This window comes from Rana temporaria, chromosome 7 (genome assembly GCF_905171775.1).
Source record: "Rana temporaria chromosome 7, aRanTem1.1, whole genome shotgun sequence".
In the NCBI taxonomy this organism is placed as follows: Eukaryota; Metazoa; Chordata; class Amphibia; order Anura; family Ranidae; genus Rana; species Rana temporaria.
In genome coordinates this window covers 111,452,119-111,477,445 of record NC_053495.1, presented here as the reverse complement: position 1 = coordinate 111,477,445, position 25,327 = coordinate 111,452,119, and the positions used below count along the sequence as shown (strand labels likewise).

The 25,327-nt window shown below is 46.6% G+C and overlaps 1 protein-coding gene across 7 annotated transcripts in view; it reads right to left on the bottom strand.

Moving 5' to 3' along the window:
- The window catches only part of LOC120946232 (complement factor H-like), a 3,139,400-nt gene that overhangs the window by 691,432 nt on the left and 2,422,641 nt on the right, over positions 1-25,327 (bottom strand). Inside the window, exon 19 of one of the 7 annotated variants that reach the window (XM_040361064.1) lies at positions 8,608-8,817. The exons of the other annotated variants lie outside the window; for them this stretch is intronic. Within the exon in view, the coding sequence (XP_040216998.1) occupies positions 8,608-8,817 (210 nt within the window). The remainder of the gene's footprint in view (positions 1-8,607; positions 8,818-25,327) is intronic. 7 annotated transcript variants of the gene reach the window in all.

The window sequence follows — 25,327 nt, the reverse complement described above, 5'->3', positions numbered from 1 at the left end:
CATCCCCTGCCCCATCTCCTGTTCCATCCTCTGCCCCATCCTCCATTTCATCCCCTGGTCCATCTCCTGCACCCTCAGAGTATGAGGATGAGGATTTTTCCTTTGATGGTGGTCGCAATCTTTTTTCTGAGTCAAATTCGGATGTGTACAACAATACAACAATAGATTCCGATTCCTCTGATTCCTCTGATCTCTGATGCTCCTGGGGAATCTCGGGGGGAAAAGAGGAGGAGGGATAAGAGTCGAGAGGTTGAGTGGGAATCTGTCAAGGGGAAGGGCAAGAAAAAACAGACTTCAGTGTCTGGTGCTGGTTGTGGTCCTGGTCCCCCTCCTCCTAACCCAGTGTCCGTGCACAATACATTTCTTGTGTTGGACACTGCAGTTGTGGGTCCCTCAGATGGAGACCCCAACATGGAGGTTGAGTAAAGTTTGGTATATTAAATGTAAATAACATTTATATATATATATATATATATATATATATATATATATATATATATATATATATATATATATATATAAATAAAAAGAAAGGAAAAAGAGAAAAAGAAAAAAAGAAAAAAAAAAATGTATGAAGTAATTAAAAGTGTTGATGTTTCTAGAGTATTTGGTAATATTGGGTAATTGTTAATATTGGGATTTTAATGAGTTGGAGTTTTTTGTTGTGAAGACTTTGTTTTCTTTTATAGAGTAAGTAAGTTTGTGGGGTGTTGATGTATTAATGTTGTAATGACATAATTATGTTACTCCGTTTGTAGCCAATTGGGGCTTGGTTATAATGTCGTGTCTTTAAATAAAAAAATCTCCAGACCCAAAAAAAAAATAATGTGGGTTCCCCTCCAGGTGCATACCAGGCTCTTAGACTTGGTCTGGAACATAAGGGGTTAAACCTGCGCCGAAAACCAGCGTGGGGTCCCCCCCCCCCAGATCCAGACCAAGCTCTTATCCCAGGCACGCAGTCTGACCGGACAGGAATGTGGGGAAGGGACGAGTGAGCGCCCCCCCTCCTGAGCCGTACCAGACCGCATGCCCTCAACAAGGGGGAGTGTGTGCTGTGGGGGAGGGGGCACTGCCCCCCCACCCCAAAGCACTCTTGTCCCCATGTCGATAGGGACAAGAGCCTCTTCCCGACAACCCTTGCCATTGGTTGTCGGGGTATGCGGGCGGGGGGCTTATCAGAATCTGAGAGCCCCCTTTAATAAGGGGGCCCCCAGATTCCGGTCCCCCACCCTATGTGAATGAGTATGGGGTACATTGTACCCCTACCCATTCACCTGGGGAAAAAAAATGTAAAAAAACAATACACCACACACATTTAAAAATTAATTTATTAGTCAGCTGGGGGTCTTCTGCCGGGGCCCCCCACCACCACCCCATTAGGCCCCGGGCTTTGCCGTCTTTCGCCGGGACCCCCTTCACCATGAGGCTCCTTGCCTATGTGGGAGGGCTCCGGGCTTCGTCGTTTTCTGCCGGGGGGGGTGCTGCTATAACCCCCCCCCCCCGGGCGGTTTTCTGCCGGAGCCCCCTTCACCATGAGGCTCCTTGCCTATGTGGGAGGGCTTCGGGCTTCGTCATTTTCTGCCGGGGGGTGCTGCTGTAGCCCCCCCCGGGCTGTTTTCTGCCGGAGCCCCCTTCGCCATGAGGCTCCTTGCCTATGTGGGAGGGCTCCGGGCTTTGTTGTTTTCTGCAGGGGGGGTGCTGCTGTAGCCCCCCCGGGCTGTTTTCTGCCGGAGCCCCCTTCGCCATGAGGCTCCTTGCCTATGTGGGAGGGCTCCGGGCTTCGTTGTTTTCTGCCGGGGGGGGTGCTGCTGTAGCCCCCCGGGCTGTTTTCTGCCGGAGCCCCCTTCGCCATGAGGCTCCTTGCCTATGTGGGAGGGCTCCGGGCTTCGTCGTTTTCTGCCGGGGGGGGGCTGCTGTAGCTCCCCCGGGCTGTTTTCTGCCAGAGCCCCCTTCGCCATGAGGCTCCTTGCCTATGTGGGAGGGCTTCGGGCTTCGTTGTTTTCTGCCGGGGGGGGGTGCTGCTGTAACCCCCCCCGGGCTGTTTTCTGCCGGAACCCCCTTCACCATGAGGCTCCTCCTTGCCTATGGGGGAGGGCTCCGGGCTTCGTCGTTTTCCGCCGGAGGGTGCCTTCCGCTTCTGCCTGGCTGCTCCGGGAGCACAGGGCTTGTCTCCGCTGTGTTCTCCCTTCTCTTCCATTCGATGTTGACACGACGAGGTCCGGCGCTGGAATGCCGTGTGAGCGGTGGGCATTGACTTATATAGGGCAATGCCACCATGTGACCTCAACCCATGTGACATCACATTCCCATCATGCCCAGGGAATGTGATGTCACATGGGTTGAGGTCACATGGTGGCATTGCCCTATATAAGTCAATGCCCGCCGCTCACACGGCATGTCAGCGCGGAACCTCGTTGTGTCAACATCGAATGGAAGAGAAGGAAGGAGAGAGCGGAAAGAAAGCCCTGAGCTCCCGGAGGAGCCAGGCAGAAGAGGGAACAGAGAAGAAAGCCCTGGGCTCCGCGGGGGAGACAGGCAGAAGAGGGAACAGAGAAGAAAGAAGCGCAAAGAAAGCCCTGGCTCCGCGGGGGAGCCAGGCAGAAGAGGGAAGACAGCAGAGAAAAGACCGGGGAGTTGTCGCACCCCCGGCAGAAGACGAGGAACAAGACCGGAGCCCTGGCGGAAGGCACCGGAAAGACCGGGGGATAGGCGCCATCCCCCGGCAGAACTCGCCGAAGTCCGGATGCCCGCCCCCTAATGTAAAAGAGCTTAAATGGGGTGGGGGCCCCGGCGGAAGGCTCCGGAGAGGACCGAGGGATGGCGCCCTCCCCCGGCAGAAATCGGCGAAGCCCAGGGCCCCCGGCGGACGATCGGGAGAGAAGAAACCCCCCCCTTGTGAAAGAGCTAAAGAAGAAGGGGGGGGGGGGCCCGGAGCGGACTAATAAATTATTTTATTCTGTGTTTTTTTACTTTACACTTTTCCCCCAGGTGAATGGGTAGAGGTACGATGTACCCCATACTCATTCACATAGGGTGGGGGGGCCGGCATCTGGGGGCCCCCTTATTAAAGGGGCTCGCAGATTCCGATTAGCCCCTGCCCGCATACCCCGACAACCAATGGCAAGGGTTGTCGGGAAGAGGCTCTTGTCCCTATCGACATGGGGACAAGAGTGCTGTGGGGTGGGGGGCAGTTCTCCCCTCCCCCACAGCACACACTCCCCCATGTTGAGGGCATGCGGTCTGGTACGGCTCAGGAGGGGGGGGGCGCTCGCTCGTCCACACCACCATTCCTGTCCGGGCCAGACTGCGTGCCTGGGATGAGGGCTTGGTTTGGATCTGGGGGGGGACCCCGCGCCGATTTTTGGCGCGGGTTTAACCCCTCACGTTCCAGACCAAGCCTAAGAGCCGATTTCAAGTTTGAAATTTGGCACGAAGTTCCCCTTCATGGTCAGCGCAGGCTGAAAAACGCTCGGAGATTCCTGTGCGCCGCGTCACGCATCGCAATCACGGGTACGCCGCTTGGTATTTACCAAGATTTTCTCGGCGTACTGACAAGGCGCACAGGAATCCCTGAAATTTCCCTGTACGCATGCCCAGTATGAAAATGAACCTCCCGAGGTTCAGGCGCACTGTGCAAGCGTACGGGGATCGGTTTCCAAAAAACATTTTCACTTTCAATTCGGCCCGCCAAACACATTCAAACACATGTCACTTCACTTCCCCTGCATCACCCCACCTCCCCCCTAATAAACTCCCGCCCGAATCCCCGATATTTACATTTCAATGTGCCGTGCGCCAGGTCTATCAGGCGCACCATGCGCCCTCTCCTGGGCGCACTGAGCACTTTAGTAACTACTGAAATACACTGCACTAGCAGCGTATTTCAATAGTAAATGTCAAAACGGCTGCTACTCCTGCTTTTACTCCATGATTCATGGAGTAAAGGCTTGGTAAATCAGCCCCAATGTGTTATGATGCATTTAGTTTTTATCTAGCCTTTTATTTACTATATACATTGTATAATGTAGTGTGGGTACCTTAAAAATCTCTCTGATAATATATTTTTCTATATTTAAAACTTAAACGATACTTTATACCATGTGAACACCTGTTACTCAAACATGTATTGATAGCAGAAAGTCACTGTGGTGCATACAGCAAATATACAATATAAATCAAATCTTGTCATTCAATAAAATATATAGTGAACAGTGACACATTTACATATGACAAAAAGTGCTAGTGGATAATTTTTATATAGTCCAGAAAGTGTTTCCAGTGGACGGGTTCTGCTGATGCCACTGTGTCATTTGATTTTATCTACATGCTTTTAATATCTTCTCAAATGTGAGTGTCCATTATTTACTTATACAATAAATGTTTCTTGTTGAAATGGTATCACACTATGTGGCCTATTTTCTCTCCTTCTACCGATTTATTATTTGGATGAATTGCCTTTGAGTTTGTGTCACTGCATCCTTGGTTAAACCCTACTGGCAACAATATTGTGACGGTCTCTCGCCTCATATGTCTACATTGGAAGCCGTGTATGCTGATATATTTTCCTCCCCTGGGTGTGCTACACCACAAGCTCTGTAGACTCATTGGGCGTATGCCTAGTTGTGTTCAACATATCTGGTAAGCCTCTCTTTTAATCGGTGGTGGAATACCTACAGACAACTGTTTTATTGTTACTCACCTTGGAGAGTCACTTCATCCACTGGAAACACTTTCTGGACTATATAAAAACTATGCACAAGCACTTTTCGTCATATGTAAATGTGTCACTGTTCACTATGGCCCGGCTTCAGGCATGGGCCTGGGGGGTGCTGCCGCGAATTTGAGAAAGACGAACTAAAGAAAAATATATAGAAAAAAAAGGAACTATAAAGATTAAAAAAAGAAATAAAAAAATATCCAATTTATTTTTATTTTTTCTAATAAATTAAAAAAAAGGAGGCTTGCCATCTGGGGTCCTGTGCTCACACACACACCACATCCACTTCACATTGGATTAGCACAAGTCCACCATGCAGGACTTGGGAGCAGCAACGCCACGCCAAGGCCCCAATGGTGTTGCTGTCCATTTATACCACATTCACACGGTCGTGGGGATAACCTCTCCCCGATGACCCAGGGTGACACACCTTGCTGGCAGGAGTGTCACCCACACATTCACACACCAGTCACACTGTAGCCTGCACTCCTCACCGTGTGCATACACTACAAAAAAAAGCTCATAACCTGAGCAAAAAAAAAAGGCACTCATTTGCCCTGTTGTGGGCCAGGCCTGGTGCCACGGCTCTGACTCCTCAGTTGCCTGGGGGGAGCCTCGGGTGGGGCATCTGGAGTTGGCTCCCTTTCACTTTTTTTTACCTGTTCATGGTAGGTTTTGCCCCTCACAGGGCCATACCCCTGGAGGGGTCCTTAGGGACTGGGTTCCATAGCAATGGACCACTGCCCTGGACCTGTATAGCACCCTGCATAAAAATCAATGTGTGTCCATTCACACACAGAGCTGTGGCTCAGCCCCACCCCCTCTGTCTTCTGATTTGCTCACTGGCTTTAATAGACAGCAGGGGGAGCCAATGGCTCCCCCTGCTGCCAAAAGCCAATCAGGACTGGGAGTTGCTGGAGAGACAGGACTCACGTGGACATCACTGGATCCAGATCCATAAGGAGGGCCTGCTGCACACAGGTTAGCATGGCGGTAAAGTACCTTGTGCCTTTACAACCACTTTAAGCTTCCTCTCAATTTGATAGTCAAGTCTGGTTCTGCTTATTAAAGCGGAGTTGCACCCAAAAGTGGAACTTCCGCTTAAACCACTCCTTGCCCCCTTACATGCCACATTTGGCATGTAATTTTTTTTGGGGGGGGGAGTGGGGGCTTCAGTAGGAGTGGAACTTCCTGTCCCACTTCCTCCTTCCGCCCAGGGACCACTTAGGCGATACGTCATGTCGCCTATGGCGGCCCCTCCCTGTAGGCGATTGCCTGGGTCATGTGACAGGTCCCAGGCGATTGCCTGACCACTCATAGAGCGCAGCACCGCTCACGCATGCACAGTGAGTGCCCGGCTGTGAAGCTGAAAGCTGTCACGGCCGGGTGCCCACACTAGGAATAGAGGCACCGGCACTAATGCATTAGTCAAAAATAGAGGCAACGGCCGGAGAGGGGGAGAGGAGCGGAGCTACGGGTGGCGCGTCACTGGAACGTGGAGCAGGTGAGTGTCTGTTTATTAAAAGCCAGCAGCTACACTTTTTGTAGCTGCTGACTTTTAATAAACATAAAAAAAGCCTGGACAAAGATAGCTCAATAAAGGCTATAATCTGTTCAAGAAATTGGGATTCATTGTAGATGCAGAAATAGAGCTATAATTGGACAAGGAAAATAGTGCTAAGGCTGGTTCCTGCTATGATGCAAGGACTAATCAAGTTTGAGTGTTGTGTGGGCCTTCAGCTTAGCAAATGTAAACCTGCTATTTGGAGTTGGCTCCCTTTCACTTTTTTTTTACCTGTTCATGGTAGGTTTTGCCCCTCACAGGGCCATACCCCTGGAGAGGTCTTTAGGGACTGGGTTCCAAAGCAATGGACCACTGCCCTGGACCAGTATAGCACCCTGCAGAAAAATGAATGTGTGTCCATTCACACACAGAGCTGTGGCTCAGCCCCACCCCCTCTGTCTTCTGATTTGCTCACTGGCTTTAATAGACAGCAGTGGGAGCCAATGGCTCCCCCTGCTGCCAAAAGCCAATCAGGACTGGGAGTTGCTGGAGAGACAGGACTCTCGTGGACATCACTGGATCCAGATCCATAAGGAGGGCCTGCTGCACACAGAAGGTTAGCATGACGGTAAAGAACCTTGTGCCTTTACAACCACTTTAAGCTTCCTCTCAATTTGATAGTCAAGTCTGGTTCTGCTTATTAAAGCGGAGTTCCACCCAAAAGTGGAACTTCCGCTTAAACCACTCCTTGCCCCCTTACATGCCACATTTGGCATGTAATTTTTTTTGGGGGGGAGTGGGGGCTTCAGTAGGAGTGGGACTTCCTGTCCCACTTCCTCCTTCCGCCCAGGGACCACTTAGGCGATACGTCATATCGCCTATGGCCTATGGCGGCCCCTCCCTGTAGGCGATTGCCTGGGTCATGTGCATGCGCAGTGAGTGCCCGGCTGTGAAGCTGAAAGCTGTCAAGGCCGGGTGCCCACACTAGGAATAGAGGCACCGGCACTAATGCATTAGTCAATAATAGAGGCACCGGCCGGAGAGGGGGGAGAGGAGCGGAGCTCCGGGTGGCGCGTCGCTGGAACGTGGAGCAGGCGAGTGTCTGTTTATTAAAAGCCAGCAGCTACACTTTTTGTAGCTGCTGACTTTTAATAAACGTAAAAAAAGCCTGGAACTCCTTAGGGTACCAAGTGTGAATGAAGCCTGTGATTCTGAAATTAATGTGTTTTATAAATGAAAAATGTTCCTGTTTAACCCATAATAATCCCATATTAGTTCTTGTCAATCGCTTTCTCTCTCTCTTCCCTAAGCTACAGTATTTAACAATTTTGTATGTAAAGTGCTTTTATTTTCAACTATTTAATTTGATTGTGTGGCACCACTTAAAAAAATACTCAACTTGTAAACTTTTTAACATAAATTGTGTTTTAGTTCCGCTTAAAATATTGTATTTGTTTATTAAGTTTAATTGCACATGCTTAAACCACTGAAGTACCAAATTGTGTGCCGAGTTCACTCCTGCATCCAGGACCGTCACCTCCCGGCTCCCTTTCCTGTCTGCTGCATCCTGTTTACTCCCCCTATGAAGGAGTCTCTTGGTCCCTTCCAGCGGCGTGACGTCACTCCACTCACGGCCGGAAGGGGGGGACTCAGAGCGCTGCGCAGAGAGCTGTGTGTCGGCGCTGCCTGTGACGAGCTAGAGAGGCAAGGACTAGTCTCGAGGAGCCTGCCTGACTAGTGGAATTTGAACTTAGAAGACAGTGTGCTAAAAAAGACTACTGAACTTGTTTAAAAGTAAGTAGAACCTTTTAAGAGCATATAATTAAATGGCTGGATTGGGGGGAGGGGAGAAGGCTGACTGAGGTGAGGTGACCAGCACTTTATTAATATAAAATGGCAGATAAAAAAAATGTTTTTGTGTTATTTTAAATGAGCCTTCTCTGACTAGCAAAAAAAAAAAATATATATATAAATTGCAGCCTCACTGTGCCCATCACATGCAGCCTCTGTGCCCATCAAATGCAGCCACTGTGCCCATCACACGCAGTCACTGTGCCCATCACACACAGTCACTGTGCCCATCACACACAGCCAATGTGCCCATCACACACAGCCACTGTGCCCATCACACACAGCCACTGTGCCCATCACACGCAAAATCATATTTTATTTTTCCAATTAAGAAGGGTTCGGTGAATGCGCATATGAAACTGGTGGGGTTCAGTACCTCCAACAAGGTTAAGAACCACTGGTCTAGGTTAAGTATTATTTATGTATTTTTTTTTTTTTACTTGTTTATTAAACAGTTCACACAAATTTAACAGCAATATTGTAGGTGGAAAGAGTGTACGTGTGAGGAACACTGACTGAAAATTCAGGGGTTTACCTTCCTTTAGGCATCTTGGGTATTTTATCACACCCTCCAAGCACGGAATTCTCAGAAGACTTTTATCAGATATCTGATATCCAGGTCTGCATTCAAATGACATAGAATCTGTGTGTTCAATGTATAGTTTTTTTCTTTTTTCTTCTTCGGGTTTAAATTTAAACTGTATATTGTTTTGTTGCAAGTCAGTTTCTTTTACTGTACAAGGTACTGAAAACAAGTAAAATATATCATTATTTTACACACACGGAATAACATAAAGAACACTTAAATCATGTCTGTGCATACTGTAATAAATAACTAAGAAAAACAAAAAAACTGCGCTAACACACAAACACCAAGGCAGCAGCTAACGTGTGAAGTACACAAATAAACATAAAAAACAAAAAGCTGCGCCAAGATAATAGTTAAACAAGTCCCCTATTTAAGGTAGAAATGGTGGCAGTGAAAAAAGTCTGTGGGTTCTTATCCAGAGGCTAGAAATGAGCTTTTGAAAGTACAAGGACACAAGTTCCATATAGTGTGGCACAATGATGAAACGATGGATGTAAATTTCTCCAGCACCCGATGACATGCATGCAGTAAGTGAAATTCCTCCACCTGGAAATTAAAGCCTCTTACCGGAAGGTAAGAAATCAAAGCAGATGGCTATAGCCCAGCCTCGGCCTTTGTATCCCCAGGGATCTCAGATCGGGAGTCTGCAGCGTCACGTTTAATAGACCACAATCGCTCCAATGGAGGGAGTGTATATAAAAAAAGAGGACGCATATAGCGTAATACAGTACAATACCAGAATTTATTAAAAAGTATTCTACTTACAGCAGCAATGAATACAAACAGCCAGTGTGTTTTACAATTGGAAATGCCGGCCGGCAAACAGGAGCCCTTCCTCCCGAGCGTGGTGACGTCACTGACGCAGCCTCCCAGACGCGTTTCGTCACAAAGCGGACGTTATCAATGGGGGTGGGGCTCTCGACAGTGAGGCACCATTAAATAGCCACCGCTCGTTATGAAAGGCAGCCCAGTGGATGTAAACAGCGCCATCTTAAGTAAGGTTACATGCCCATACCAAGGAGCGAGGCGCAACGCAACCTGGACATTGTAACTACGATAATAATGAAAATATAAAACGAGTTTAATTACACTCATTCTCTCCTACCCAATATAACGGGCTCATTAAAATTGTGACAGACAAAAATTAAAATTTATCTCTCCCCTTATAGAAACTCAAACGAGGGGCGGGGATCTCCCTGGCACTGGACACCTCCCTCCCCTAGGGCTTCTATGCTATATTTTACCGAGGTAAATAAGGGTCATCCAGAGAACTTCCATCGGAGGTACAAACCATCCTGCAGAATATTAAAAGGAGGTTTAGGTAATAAAAATGTTACTAAGAGGTAAGTAACCAATATAACCTGATAAAGTATCAAATCCCTTCAAACCACATGAAGGCGATGGGTACTATAATTAAATAAGACATCCCAATAATCAAAGAGAATTCCATCTAATATTTATAACCAGATATAACCGTATAAAGGTCATATCAATTAGTGTCTCCCTAAACAGGAGTACTGTGCATAGAGAACCAGTGTGATCCTCTCTGGAACTCCAAACTAAAATACAAATAATTTTTTAGTGACTAAATGTGATTATTTAGAGTATAATATACAAATAAAACTGAGGGTAATCAAACCCCCAATATACATAGTTAATAATAGTGCTATTAATGTGAAAAAATATAAATAGTGAAAAGAAATTTTTTCATTTTAACCTGAAAAAATAAAAATATAAAAAATTCTCAATTTAAATATATTTAACCCTTCACCTACCTAAAAATCTATTTTATTAATTCATATATAAGGGAGAAAAAATGTTTACCTTATGAAAAAAATATTTTTCCTTATTTGATTAGGAATGCGAATAACCGCATCCATAAACTTAAATGTCACTTAAAAGAAAAAAGTGAGGTGAAAAGGGAAGGGGAAGGGGGTGGAAAAACAAACAAAAAAAAAAATGTTTTATTCTTATATAATAAAGAATAAAAATATATAAAAATATGAAAAAAAAAATATATAAGAAAAAAATGGAAAACTCTTTTTTATAGAAAAAAACCCTTTTACCACTTCCATGGGGTGCCTTTCATAAGGAATACATAGTTATGCATTGTTAACAAAAGCGTTGACATCCGTATCAATATTTCAACCAAACGGAGTGTATGATTTTAATCTGTGTATCCAACCCATCTCCATCTGAGATATATCCCTCACTAGGTTACTACCCCTCCAGTGGGGTTTAAATTTATCGATCCCTAGGAATAAGGTGTTAGAAGGGTCTCGGTTGTGTTTGAGTCTATAATGGTTAGATACTGAATGGTCTCTGAAACCTCCCAATATATTGGTGATATGCTCGTTTACTCTTATTTGAAAGGACCTCTTGGTCCGGCCTACATATTGTAGGCCGCACGGGCATTGGACCAAATAGACCACCCCCGTGGATGCACAAGTTATGCATGGAATCATTTTGAATTCTTTGTTGGTAACAGTGGAAGTGAACGTTGTTACACACCTCCTAGTGTTGGTGGTCAGGGAGCAGACTCTACATCTTTTACATTTGTAATACCCCTTAAGTTGGTCAAAGAAACCTCTACTTCCAGTCGGGGGGTCGACCACATTAAGTGAGATTTTATTCCTCAGGGACTCCCCTAAAAATTACTTTAGGCCTATCTGGCAAAATGTCTTTCAGTATAGGATCGTTAGTTGCAATATGCCAATGTTTCCGAATCAAATTGGAAACGGACCGATGTTGGACAGAGTAATTCGTAATGAAGGGTGTGCAATTCAAAAACTCAGCACCCTCATCTTTTTTCTTGTCAATCTATTTATGGCCAAGTGGGAGGAGGATGTCATCCATGTGCGGGATTTTTCCCAGATTGCCCTTTGGGCAAGATACATCGATGACATCCTCTTCCTATGGGCTGGCGGGTATGAGGATCTTACCAGCTTTATTTCCACACTCAATTCCAATCAGAGAGGAATAGAACTAAAATATGAGGCAAGTCAGATCAGTGTCCACAACTTGGATTTAAATATTGAGGAGGTTTCAGAGACCATTCAGTATCTAACCATTATAGACTCAAACACAACCGAGACCCTTCTTACACCTTATTCCTAGGGATCGATAAATTTAAACCCCACTGGAGGGGTAGTAACCTAGTGAGGGATATATCTCAGATGGAGATGGGTTGGATACACAGATTAAAATCATACACTCCGTTTGGTTTAAATATTGATACGGATGTCAACGCTTTTATTAACAATGCATAACTATGTATTCCTTATGAAAGGCACCCCATGGAAGTGGTAAAAGGTTTTTTTTCTATAAAAAAGAGTTTTCCATTTTTTTCTTTTTTTTTTTCATATTTTTATATATTTTTATTCTTTATTATATAAGAATAACAATTTTTTTTTGTTTGTTTTTCCACCCCCTTCCCCCTTCCCTTTTCACCTCACTTTTTTCTTTTAAATGACATTTAAGTTTATGGATGCGGTTATTCGCATTCCTAATCAAATAAGGAAAGATTTTTTTCATAAGGTAAAAATTTTTTTTCCCCTTATATATGAATAAAATAGATTTTTAGGTAGGTGAAGGGTTAAATATATTTAAATTGAGAATTTTTTATATTTTTATTTTTTCAGGTTAAAATGAAAAAATTTCTTTTAACTATTAATATTTTTTCACATTAATAGCACTATTATTAACTATGTATATTGGGGGTTTGATTACCCTCAGTTTTATTTGTATATTATACTCTAAATAATCACATTTAGTCACTAAAAAATTATTTGTATTTTAGTTTGGAGTTCCAGAGAGGATCACACTGGTTCTCTATGCACAGTACTCCTGTTTAGGGAGACACTAATTGATATGACCTTTATACGGTTATATCTGGTTATAAATATTAGATGGAATTCTCTTCGATTATTGGGATGTCTTATTTAATTATAGTACCCATCGCCTTCATGTGGTTTGAAGGGATTTTATACTTTATCAGGTTATATTGGTTACTTACCTCTTAGTAACATTTTTATTACCTAAACCTCCTTTTAATATTCTGCAGGATGGTTTGTACCTCCGATGGAAGTTCTCTGGATGACCCTTATTTACCTCGGTAAAATATAGCATAGAAGCCCTAGGGGAGGGAGGTGTCCAGTGCCAGGGAGATCCCCGCCCCTCGTTTGAGTTTCTATAAGGGGAGAGATAAATTTTAATTTTTGTCTGTCACATTTTTAATGAGCCCGTTATATTGGGTAGGAGAGAATGAGTGTAATTAAACTCATTTTATATTTTTATTATTATCGTAGTTACAATGTCCAGGTTGCGTTGCGCCGCGCTCCTTGGTATGGGCATGTAACCTTACTTAAGATGGCGCTGTTCACATCCACTGGGCTGCCTTTCATAACGAGCGGTGGCTATTTAATGGTGCCTCACTGTCGAGAGCCCCACCCCCATTGATAACGTCCGCTTTGTGACGAAACGCGTCTGGGAGGCTGCGTCAGTGACGTCACCACGCTCGGGAGGAAGGGCTCCTGTTTGCCGGCCGGCATTTCCAATTGTAAAACACACTGGCTGTTTTTATTCATTGCTGCTGTAAGTAGAATACTTTTTAATAAATTCTGGTATTGTACTGTATTACGCTATATGCGTCCTCTTTTTTTATATACACTCCCTCCATTGGAGCGATTATGGTCTATTGAACGTGACGCTGCAGACTCCCGATCTGAGATCCCTGGGGATACAAAGGCCGAGGCTGGGCTATAGCCATCTGCTTTGATTTCTTACCTTCCGGTAAGAGGCTTTAATTTCCAGGTGGAGGAATTTCACTTACTGCATGCATGTCACCGGGTGCTGGAGAAATTTACATCCATCGTTTCATCATTGTGCCACACTATATGGAACTTGTGTCCTTGTACTTTCAAAAGCTCATTTCTAGCCTCTGGATAAGAACCCACAGACTTTTTTCACTGCCACCATTTCTACCTTAAATAGGGGACTTGTTTAACTATTATCTTGGCGCAGCTTTTTGTTTTTTATGTAATAAATAACTATCAAGAACAAATATGTCTGATAGTCCATGAGTCTTGATATAACATATTGATGGGAATACAATATCTCTTGCCCTGTGCCTTGTCACATGGAGTATGTAATGCACTCCAGTGTTATAGCAATGGGAATACATACTTAAATAAAAACATGTCAAACGCTTGCTGATTTACTTCATTCTCTGTCACTAGGACAGAACGTGTACTATTGGTGACAAAGACATGAAAAAAATGATGCAGAAGCACTAATTCTTCCACGCTATATCCCCCCAAAAAGTTTAGGATTTAGTTGTACTTGTCATGCACAATACTAACACCACCTGTTCAGCATCAACAGGAAGTCATGCAATGAAAAGACTTGGAAAGTTATCTTTGTTGCTGCTAGTGCACTAGACATCCAGTAGTGTCATCTTTTAATTGCCTATACACGTCTTGGCACTTCTCAAATCTGGTGTTGGCAGATGTCTGGAACAATATCAGAAACCCATAATCTTCCATGATTTTTTTAATCTTTTAGCCCAGGAGTCTCAAAACTTTTCAGTACCTGGACCACATTGTATTTTTTACAAACAGTTGTCCTAACTTATATCAGGGTTCCCATCAGAACCCCCCTTATATTAGAGCAGAGGCTGTACACTACAAATCTTATAGCAGGCTGTATGTGGCCTGCAGGCAATAGTATGGAGACCGTTTTAGGGCATGGTACATGTGGTGGCATGGTTTCTACCAGCACAGTTTCATTCTTTATTGTGCATACCTCCTATAGTATTGGCCAAAGTTTCTAGAAAGATACTGTATGACATAACCTTTTACTGTAAGTTTTTGCATAGAGGTTTTCCAAACCAAATCATTACCAAAACAAATTCCAAATGTTTGTTGGATTTTAAAAATACAATACTTCCTTTAAAAGGTAACACAATATATCTGTAGCACCTGGTTACTTAAAAAAGTACCGGTGCTAGTTAAATTTAGAGGGGATCAGAGTGTTAACTGACTCTGATCCAATTGTTATGTTCAAAACTGGTCTCTGTCTCAGCTTGGCTGTGCTGTGGGCTATCTATTGTCGCTGGGGTGTAGTTCCTACCCCAGGGCGATGGGTGGCAGCAGTGGAGTCGAGGTTTGGGTGCTCTTCCCCAGCAGGCGATCAGGAGGGTTGAGCCTCGCTGTGCATGCTGGGGGAGGTATTTATGGAGCAGATGCCATTGTTCTGGGTTCTTCTTCAGAGTGCCGCACCCACCTTTAGGGTGACTGCACATCACGGCGCCCCGGCGTAATGGCCTTCCAGGCCGGGGTGCGCACGCCACGCAGTGTTTCTGGTTCCGGGACCATGATGGTCCGGAACATTTGAGCTGTGGCAGGGAGCCCAGTGTTCGACTGGGTTCCCAATCCTGAAGATCCCAAGCGAGTTAGCTGTTCGGTGGGGAGTCCATCTGAGGAGAGCCAATGAGAGGCTGGTGATCCAATATGGTCTCAACAAACCACTGGGGATCAAGGTAGCCGGACACTGAGAGGCTGGTCACCTGTCAGTCGGTACCTGAAAACTATCTGAAGAAGATCCAGACGCAATCTATCAAGGAGGATCATCTCCGTAATCACAATCACAGAGAGGGCCTGTGGCAGAGGCTTTTCTCTGAGTCCATATTCAGGAGGGTCTGTGGCAGAGACTTCTAATCTGCAGGTCTTGGCAGATTAGAGACATCAATATTTACCTCCTCGATTTTACATGTCAATGTACACTTGCTGTCCGAAATTGCTTCCAACATGCGGGCAGTGTCCTCTGCATTCGAGTCCGCCATTTTCTCCCATGGCCTCCTTTTCTGTACGACGATATTTGGCCAGTTTCACGCTAGTTTCTATTGCTTTTTTTGGTGGTGACATGATCTCTATGGGTACGAGATGTCGGTAGACCCAGTTGAGGGGTGTATGAAGCGATATTAGCCCCAGGATTTGTGGTGCCGGATGTTGGGCAAGCGGAGCTCCCGATCAGCACTCCTCACACCATGCCGGTCCAGGCCACGTCCTTAGGGGCTTGTTACTTTTACCAGCACCCGGGCAGAAGAAATTCCTGTGCTGCAATCATCCCCCATTCAAGAGGCTCGACCCTTTGAGTCTCTGTCAGAAGACAACAGAGTCTGCGTTGTTCACCGATGGTTCCATAGTCACCTCATCTGGCAGTACAGACACAGTCCTGCAGGAGACCAGAATCGGAGGGTCCAGTCAGTATGCAGAGTTGAAAGCTGTAGTGATGACTCCTCAGGAGGATCCTTATTCCCATGTCACTATCTAAACTGACAACTGGGCGGTTTTTAAAGGACTGATAACTTGGCCATGTGGAAGTCCAACATCAACATGAGGTATAGCGAAAAGGTTGATGAAGCAAAAGAGAACTTTGCAGTATCAGGCCTGGATAAGAATTGAGCAATCCTGCTCTCAACAGCACAGTAGTAGTAGTTACAGTTCGTCGCCACTCTAGCCAGAGTGGGTGAAGTGCCCCCGGACAGACTTCTGCCACAAGCCTGGCAGCCAAAGTGTCACTTTAGGTTGCTGGGAGGAACAGGCCTCTTCCACAGACCTGGCTCTAGGGCCTCTGCCACAGGCCTAGTATTTTAGATGAACCGAACGGATTGAGCGAATCCTCCCAGTAGATTAGATTAGGGTCACCAGGTGACAGTTGAAGCGTACCTGTCAATGTCCCAGTCACCGGATCCCTGATGGTTCGTTCAAGCCCTGTTGGACAACCTGCCTCCGGGTTTTCCTCAAGCCGACCCCCCCCCATTGAACGGCACACAGCCTGGGATCTCCTCAATAAAGTTGGGAACCCAGTAGGTCACTGGGGTCCCTGTCAGGAACATGGAGCTCCACGTAGCGTGTGACCCCGGCCTGAAAGGCCATCGCCGGGGTCCGTTGGATGCGCACACCCTGAAGGTGGGTGCCGCACCTGGAACCCGCGAAGAAGAACCAAAGAAAATGGCGTCTGCCACAGATATACTCTCCCCCAGCATGCCCCGCGAGGGAAAACTCCTCCAATTGGCTGCTGGGGAAAAGCGGCTCCACTGGAACCCCCTCTAGCGCCACCTGTCGCCCAGGGATGGGATCGCATCCCTGGAGCGCAGACTGACCTACAGGACAGTTCAGGAATGACAGCAGCCCAAATTTAGCAAATTGTGAATGGGAGCAAAATAACTCCCATTCCCCACTAACTTTAGCGTAGTGCCCATACTGAAAGTAAGGGGGCGCTACATATAAAAGAGTTGCAGATAAAATCTCCAACGTGAAGTGCCAATTGATCCTGTCTTGATGAACAAGACAATCTGGACATTTGGGGCAGAAAGCAACATATGAATGGGCACAGCAGAGAGAAAAAATATGAATCTTTATTAAAATCTTCCTTTCTCCTGGCAGGCGCAGTAACCCAACCTGCCGTGGCAGCAGTGGGTATGTGTCAAGCTCATAGGGATCAAGTGAAGGAAGGGTTAAAAGACCTGCCCTCTGAGCAAGCCAAATTTTGGGAGAATATACCCAAGGCTTTATGTTTCGCAGAAGACGTCATTAGGGATTCTATACAGCAAGCATCTCGCCTTACACTCCAGCTAGTGCACATGCGTAGAATTCTCTGGCTGAAGCACTGGTCAGAAGAAGCCCCATGTAAACAACTTTTGACCAGTTTCCCCTTTCATGGGGATGATTTAGAAAAGTATTTTCAAAAGATATCAAGCGGCAAGACTACTCTGTTGCCAGAGAAAAAGAAAAACAAGCGTCCTTGTTTTAAGCGTTCTCTCTCCCCAGCTCCGAAAGGAATCGGCCGGGCAGTGGCGATGGCGTCCGCAGACAGCCACAAAAGCTAAGGATCAGGGCCAGAAGTACAGGAAGCAGTGAGGCCAAAAAGCTAATAAGCAGAGCCCCAAATCTTCTCATGAATGGGTGCCGGCAGACAGAGGTCCAGGACAGATGGGTAGTATCTGCTGTATCCCTAGGGTACAAGCTGGAATTTCAGGAGATTCCACCCCATCGATTCCGAAGTTCTGGGGTCTCCAAAGATCCAATAAAAAGAGATTCTTTGTTCCGAGGTTTGGATCATTTGTTGTCTCAAGGGGTAATCAAAGAAGTCCCCCTAAAAGAGCAAGGTGCAGGGTTTTACTCAAACCTTTTTGTGCTTCCAAAACCAAATGGAGACGTCAGACCCATTCTGGACCTGAAAGATCTAAATCAATTTCTGGACATTCGCCATTTCCGAATGGAAACCATTCGATTCGTGGTCGCCACCCTACAAGGCGGAGAATATTTAGCATCAATAGACATCAAGGACGCCTATTTACATGTGCCTATTTATCCCACTCACCAAAAATTTCTAAGGTTCGTGGTAGAGCTTCGCCATTTTTAGTTCGTGGGTCTACCTTTTGGTTTGGCAACTGCACCCCGGGTATTCACAAAAATCCTGGCTCCTGTGTTAGCAAACTTGAGAGCACAGGGTATAACGGTGTCAGCCTATCTAGACGATCTACTTGTAATAGATCAGTCAAAGGCAGGACTAGAGCACGCAGTGTTCAATACGCTGAGATACCTGGAGCAGTTAGGATGGGTTATAAACCTACAAAAATCCACTCTTCAAGCTCAAAGAAGAGTAGAGTATCTTGGCATGACCATAGATACAGCCCAAAGCAGGGTATTCCTCCCAGAACCGAAGGTAAAATCCCTAAGAGAGTTAATCCACAGGGTCAGGACAAAGGGGAGGCCATCTATTCGCTTGTGCATGAGGCCATTAGGAAAGATGGTGGCCTCCTTCGAGGCGGTTCCTTACGCCCAGTTTCATTCGAAATTCCTACAGGGTGGCATTTTGGATGTCTGGAACAGGAAGAACCAAACTTTGGATTTTCCCATGAGTCTGTCTCCACAGGTGCGCCAAAGCTTCAGTTGGTGGTTAAAAAGCCAAAACTTGCGTAAAGGATGGTCCTTCCTTACAGTCACTTGGAAGGTGGTATCCACGGATGCCAGCCTGTTAGGCTGGGGAGCCGTGTTGGAGGAAGCCTCAGCCCAGGGTACCTGGACCAAAACAGAGGAGAGACTGCCCATCAACATACCAGAGATTAGGGCAGTATACTTAGCTCTCAAGACCTGGACACACAGGTTACAGGGTTACCCTGTTCGAATACAATCCGACAATGCTACTGCTGTAACCTACATCAATCACCAAGGAGGCACCCGGAGTCGGGACGCCCATAAAAAGGCGAACCAGATTTTAAGATGGGCAGAAAGACATATACATTGCCTGTCTGCGATTTTCATTCCAGGGGTAGAAAACTGGCAAGCGGACTATCTAAGTTGCCAGCAATTGCTGCCAGGAGAATGATTGCTCCACCCAGAGGTCTTTCAGGCAATATGCCAGAAATGGGGGACCCCAGATATAGACCTGCTAGCATCCAGACTCAACAGCAAGTTGGACAACTTTGTGTCCAGGACAAAAGATCCGCGAGCCTACACACGGATGCGTTGACAATTCCATGGTATTAGTTCACACTGATTTATGCATTCCCTCCGATCCCCCTCTTACAGAGATTGCTGTGCAGGATCAAGAAGGGGAGAGTGCCAGTGCTCCTAGTGGCCCTAAATTGGCCAAGGAGACCCTGGTACGCACAAATCATAAAGATGGCAGTAGGAAGACCTTGGGTGCTTCCGCTCCGTCACGACCTGTTGTCGCAGGGACCAGTATTCCATCCTTCCTTACGGAAGCTAAATTTGGCGGTCTTGCTACTGAGACCTACATCTTGAAGAAACGAGGAGTCTCGGGTTCAGCCCTTTCTACACTCATTAGTGCAAGAAAGCCAGCCTCTAGACAAATTTACTATAGAGTCTGGAAAACGTATATTTCTTGGTGCGAGTCCAGGAAATGGAATCCCTTAACCCAGGGCTCAAAATTTCAAGTCCTAAGCTACTAGCCAGGCCTTAAGTGTTATTCGCCACCAGTTGCCACATCCAAACCCTAAACTCCTCCTTCCTCCCAACACACATCCTGTTTAATCCCTCATTGTACCAATGCCTCCAGCACACTGTCATGTTTACCATTCTGCAGACACGGGGATCAGTCACCTGCACACACACTGAGGGAGGACCGAGATGTGCAGCAGGAGGGAGGCGGAGAGGGGCGGTCCCAGGTGGCTCTTTATGCCTATTGAAGTGCACGGTCTGTGTAACTGGGCAGGAATGGGCAGCATGAGGGAGGCGGGGAGGGGCGGTCACAGGTGGCTCTTTACACCTATTGAACAGCATGCTCTGCGATCCTGGGCGGGGATGTGTGGCAGGAGGTGGAGTGGGCGGTCCCAGGCGGCTGACTGTATGTATTGCAATGGGCGCACTGCGAGCCTGTGCGCAACGGAGGACACTGGCTACACATTCCTGAGACAGCACAGACCTGTCCATACTCGCCCTCCTCATTTGTTTACTCGCCAAATGCGAGTAGGCGAGTGCAAATTTTGAGGGCTGCTTTAACCACTTAAGACCCGGACCAAAATGCAGGTAAAGGACCCGGCCAGTTTTTGCGATTCGGCACTGTGTCACTTTAACTGACAATTGCGCGGTCGTGCGACGTGGCTCCCAAACAAAATTGGCATCCTTTTTTTCCCACAAATAGAGCTTTCTTTTGGTGGTATTTGATCACCTCTGCGGTTTTTATTTTTTTGCGCTATAAACAAAAATAGTGACAATTTTGAAAAAAATGCAATATTTTTTACTTTTTGCTATAATAAATATCCCCCAAAAATATATAAAAAAAACATTTTTCCTCAGTTTAGGCCGATACGTATTCTTCTACCTATTTTTGGAAACGCAATAAGCGTTTATCGATTGGTTTGCACAAAATTTATAGCGTTTACAAAATAGGGGATAGTGTTATTGCATTTTTATAAATTATATTTTTTTTACTACTAATGGTGGCGATCAGCGATTTTTTTCGTGACTGCGACATTATGACGGACACATCGGACAATTTTGATCCATTTTTGGGACCGGTGTCATTTTCACAGCAAAAAATGCTATAAAAATGCATTGTTTACTGTGAAAATGACAATTGCAGTTTGGGAGTTAACCACTAGGGGGCGCTGAAGGGGTTAAGTGTGACCTCATATGTGTTTATAACTGTAGGGGGGCGGGGCTGGACGTGTGACGTCATTGATCGCCTTTCCCTATATCAGGGAACAGACGATCAATGACAGCGTCACAGCTCCGGGGACTGATCGCGGGACTCCGGCGGCGATCGGGTCCCGCGGCCACGGTCACGGAGCTTTTAACCGGGTCGCGGGCGCGCGCCCGCGACCCACGGCTGGACACTTAAAGAGGACGTACAGGTACGTGATTGTGTACAGCCGTGCCATAAGTGGTTAAAATATAACATAAGTAGAATTCTAGCCTTTTGCCAAGTTGGAGTGGATATGAAATTTGCCCTGAGTACCATCAAGGGTCAAATATCAGCTCTATCAGTCTTTTTTCAAAAACCATTGGCATCTCATTCCCTAGTTCGGGCATTTATTCAGGGAGTACTGTGGATAAACCTGCCAGTCAAGTCACCCTTGTGTCCTTGGAATTTGAACCTAGTATTATCAGTTCTGCAAGAGCACCATTTTGAACCTATTCATCAGATTCCTTTGATTATCTTGAGCAAGAAATTGGCTTTTCTGATTGATATCTCTTCGGCCAGAAGGGTATCGGAATTAGCAGCTCTTTCTTCTAAAGAACATTAATTAATTTGTCACAAAGACAAAATTGTACTACGCCCTCATCCTACCTTTCTTCCAAAGGTGGCATCGGCGTTTCATTTAAATCAAGACATTGTTTTGCCTTCCCTTTTTCCTGAACCGCGGACAGCGGAGGAAAAGTTATTGCACTTTCTAGATCAGGGATATGCAATTAGCGGACCTCCAGCTGTTGCAAAACTACAAGTCCCATCATGCTTCTGACTCTGGTGTCATGCTTGTGGCTGTCAGAGTCTTGCTATGCCTCATGGGAATTGTAGTTCTGCAACAGCTGGAGGTCCGCTAATTGCATATCCCCGCTCTAGATGTAGTGAGGGCAGTAAGGCCGAATTCACACTTGTGCGTAGAGATGTCGCCAACATACAATTTTCCATTCGCGAACGGCGAACGGAATTTCCACAAATGTTCGCGAACGGGCGAACCGCCATAGACTTAAATAGGCAGGCGAATTTTAAAACCCACAGGGACTCTTTCTGGCCACAATAGTGATGGAAAAGTTGTTTCAAGGGGACTAACACCTGGACTGTGGCATGCCGGAGGGGAATCCATGGCTAAACTCCCATGGAAAATTACGTAGTTGACGCAGAGTCGGGTTTTAATCCATAAAGGGCATAAATCACCTAATATTCCTAAATTGTTTGGAATAACGTGCTTTAAAACATAAGGCATGATGTTGTATCGATCAGGTAGCTTCACAGTGACAGACCAAACTCCCCGTTTAACGCACCGCAAACAACCGCAAACAGTCCATTTGCACAACCGTAAACTCCCCATTTGCACAAGGTTGGATACCAAGCTAGCCATGTCCCGTTCCTTGTCCTCACTGGCGTCATTTTCATGGATATGCAATAGTCTGGCAGCTTACCTGTCTCCATCTGTCCATTAAGAGGCCTGACCCTGTTCTGGTTACCTTCTTATTTCCTCTCCTTCCTGTATGGCCCCACCCAGGCCATCCCAGGAAGTCTATATTAACTGTTGCACTACAGGCCTGCAGTGCTGTTCGTTCAACAGTGTTTGCTTAAGTTCCTGTCTGCAGTGTGCTACAATTATCTTCCTGTGTACTGTTTTGGCTCGTCCCTGACTTCTCCTGTTTGCCTGTGCCCCTGACCTTTTGCATGTCCCTCGGTTACCCCTGTCTGCCTGTTGCCCTGACCTCGGCTTACCCATCACTACCGTTTGTCTTGCTTGCTGCTTCCCCTCTCTCCCTGCGGAGTGTGACCTAGGGGATCCCAGGGGTTGCGACCTGGATCCAGCTGCGGCGAAGGACATCCTCACCACTAGAGGCTCTGGTGAACACAAAGCTGGGTCTTAGACTCCGCACCCTGGGCGATCTTGGGTTTACGCTTCCTCTTTGATAGCAGCAGTAGGCTATAGGGTTCACTACCCTGTGGTGCATCCCTGACCCTAACGGGGTGCACTTGTCACCTGGCCACAGGTGACCTGACAGTCATTGAATGTCTCTTCCTCCACCCAGCCACGTACAACACCAAGGGTCCCTGAAAGGTGACAACAAGCCCCCTGGGACACCTGCTGTGATTGGTCTTCCACCTCCTCAAAGCCACCTTCCTCCTCTGACTCCTCTTCTTCAGACTCCTCTCTCTGCGTTGCCGCAGGTCCAGCAATCGACGACGACAAGGCTGCTTCTGGTGGTGATAGTGACCACAACTCTTCCTCTTCATGCTCATCTACGGCCTGATCCAGCACTCTTCGCAGGGCAGGCTCCAGAAAAATGCATATGGGATGAGGTCGATGATGTTGCCTTGGGTTTGACTGACCAGGTTTGTCACCTCCGCAAAATGACGCATGAGCCTACAGCCATTGTGCATGAGCGTTCAGTAACGCGGCCAAAAAATACCCAGCTCTGCAGAGGCTGTCCTTTTTTTTTTATTAAAAAAAATCTGTTCTTAACAGTTTAATCTCTGTTTTGTCACGAAGGGGAATTGACACATGTATGTGCCTTTTTTTTGTTTTGTTTTTGCAGCCACAATGCAGCACCAGAGGCTAGAAAAATTAGGCATGTACACATGCCTGAAAAAATAGGTATAGTTGCAGCGGCCAGAAAAATTAATGTTTTCCAGGCAGAAAGTGCACTAAAACATTGCGGCTTGAACCCTAGTTGGTGGCGGATAAGTCACGCAAGTCATCCGGCATGCAGAGATAAAATACAGCAGCGTGTGGACCATTTTTAGCCCAAGGCAGCGCATCTCATCAGGCCTTTTTTAGTCAAATGTATCGCCCACTGTCAGTCCCTTCGGGATCCATGCCTCATTAATCTTAATAAAGGTGAGGTAATCTAGACTTTTTTGACCTAGGCGACTTCTCTTCTTAGTGACAATACCTCCTGCTGCACTGAAGGTCCTTTCTGAAAGGACACTTGAAACAGGGCAGGCCAGAAGTTCTATCGCAAATTGGGATAGCTTAGGCCACAGGTCAAGCCTGCACACCCAGTAGTCAAGGGGTTCATCGCTCCTCAGAGTGTCGATGTCTGGTGAGGTAGTCTGCTACCTGTCGGTCGAGTCGTTCTCTGAGGGTGGACCCCGAAGGGCTGTGGCGATGCATAGGACTTAAAAAGCTCTGCATGTCCTCCATCAACAACATGTCTGTAAAGCGTCTTGTCCTTGCCGGCGTGGTCGTGGTAGGAGGATTACTTTCATCTCTTCCCCTGTTAGATTCCCGTTGTGCTGTGACATCATCCCTATACGCTGTGTAAAGCATACTTTTTAATTTATTTTGGAACTGCTGCATCCTTTCCGACTTCCGGTAATTCGGTAACATTTCAGGCACTTTCTGCTTATACTGGGGGTCTAGTAGGGTGGCCACCCAGTACAGGTTGTTCTCCTTCAGCCTTTTTATACAAGGGTCCCTCAACAGGCACGACAGCATGAAAGACCCCATTTGCACAAGGTTGGATGCCGAGCTACTCATGTCCCGTTCCTCGTCCTCACTGAGGGTCTGTTCTTCCCCCCAGCCACATACAACACCACAAGTACCAGATATGTGACAACGAGCACCCTGGGATGCCTGCTGTGCTTGGTCTTCCTCCTCCTCCTCAAAGTCACATTCCTCCTCTGACTCCTCTTCCTCAGACTCCTCTTCCAGCGTTGCCGCAGGTCCTGCAAGTGTCAGGGAAGGTTCCCCCTGCTGGTGTTACTGCCTGGTATTTGGCGTGCAGTACTGTGGCCCACCACTAGGTGTCTCCCGACAGTCTTGGACTGTCGGGGGAGTTCTTCCCTGGTGGTGCTATGTTATCCTTGGGCTGCAGTACTGGCGTCCACCAGCGGGGCGTTCTTGGCAGTATGGAGCATACAGCCCTTCCTGCGTTCAGGTGTGACCTGAATGCAATCAGCACGCCTCTATAAATACCCGGCGTGTGTAATCACTCCTCGCCCTGGTATCGGTCTACTTACCCTGATCTTGAGCTTGTATTTGACCCTGATTTCTGGACCTGATCCCTGGACCTGATCCTGATCCCGATCCTTGATCCCTGCCTGGACTTGTCCTCCCTGTGTCCTGATTCCTGTCCCCATCCTTACCCATCTACTGACCTCCCATGTGTATGACCTTGGCTTGGCTCGTTTATGAATACGGTATTCCTCTTTATTTGTACATACTGTTTGTCCTTTTATTGTGCACTGGTGGTTCACACATTTGTAAATAAACACCTTTTATTTCACTACTCACCTTGTTTGGTTCCTCTGTGCGGTCACACAGTCTGATCTACCAGCATTCCTGACAGCAAGCGATGCTGATAAGGCTGTTTCTGGTGGTGATGGTGCCCACAACTCTTCCTCTTCCTCTTCACGCTCATCTACGGCCTGATCCAGCACTCTTTGCAGGGCACGCTCCAGGAAGACAATAAATGGAATGATGTCGCTGATG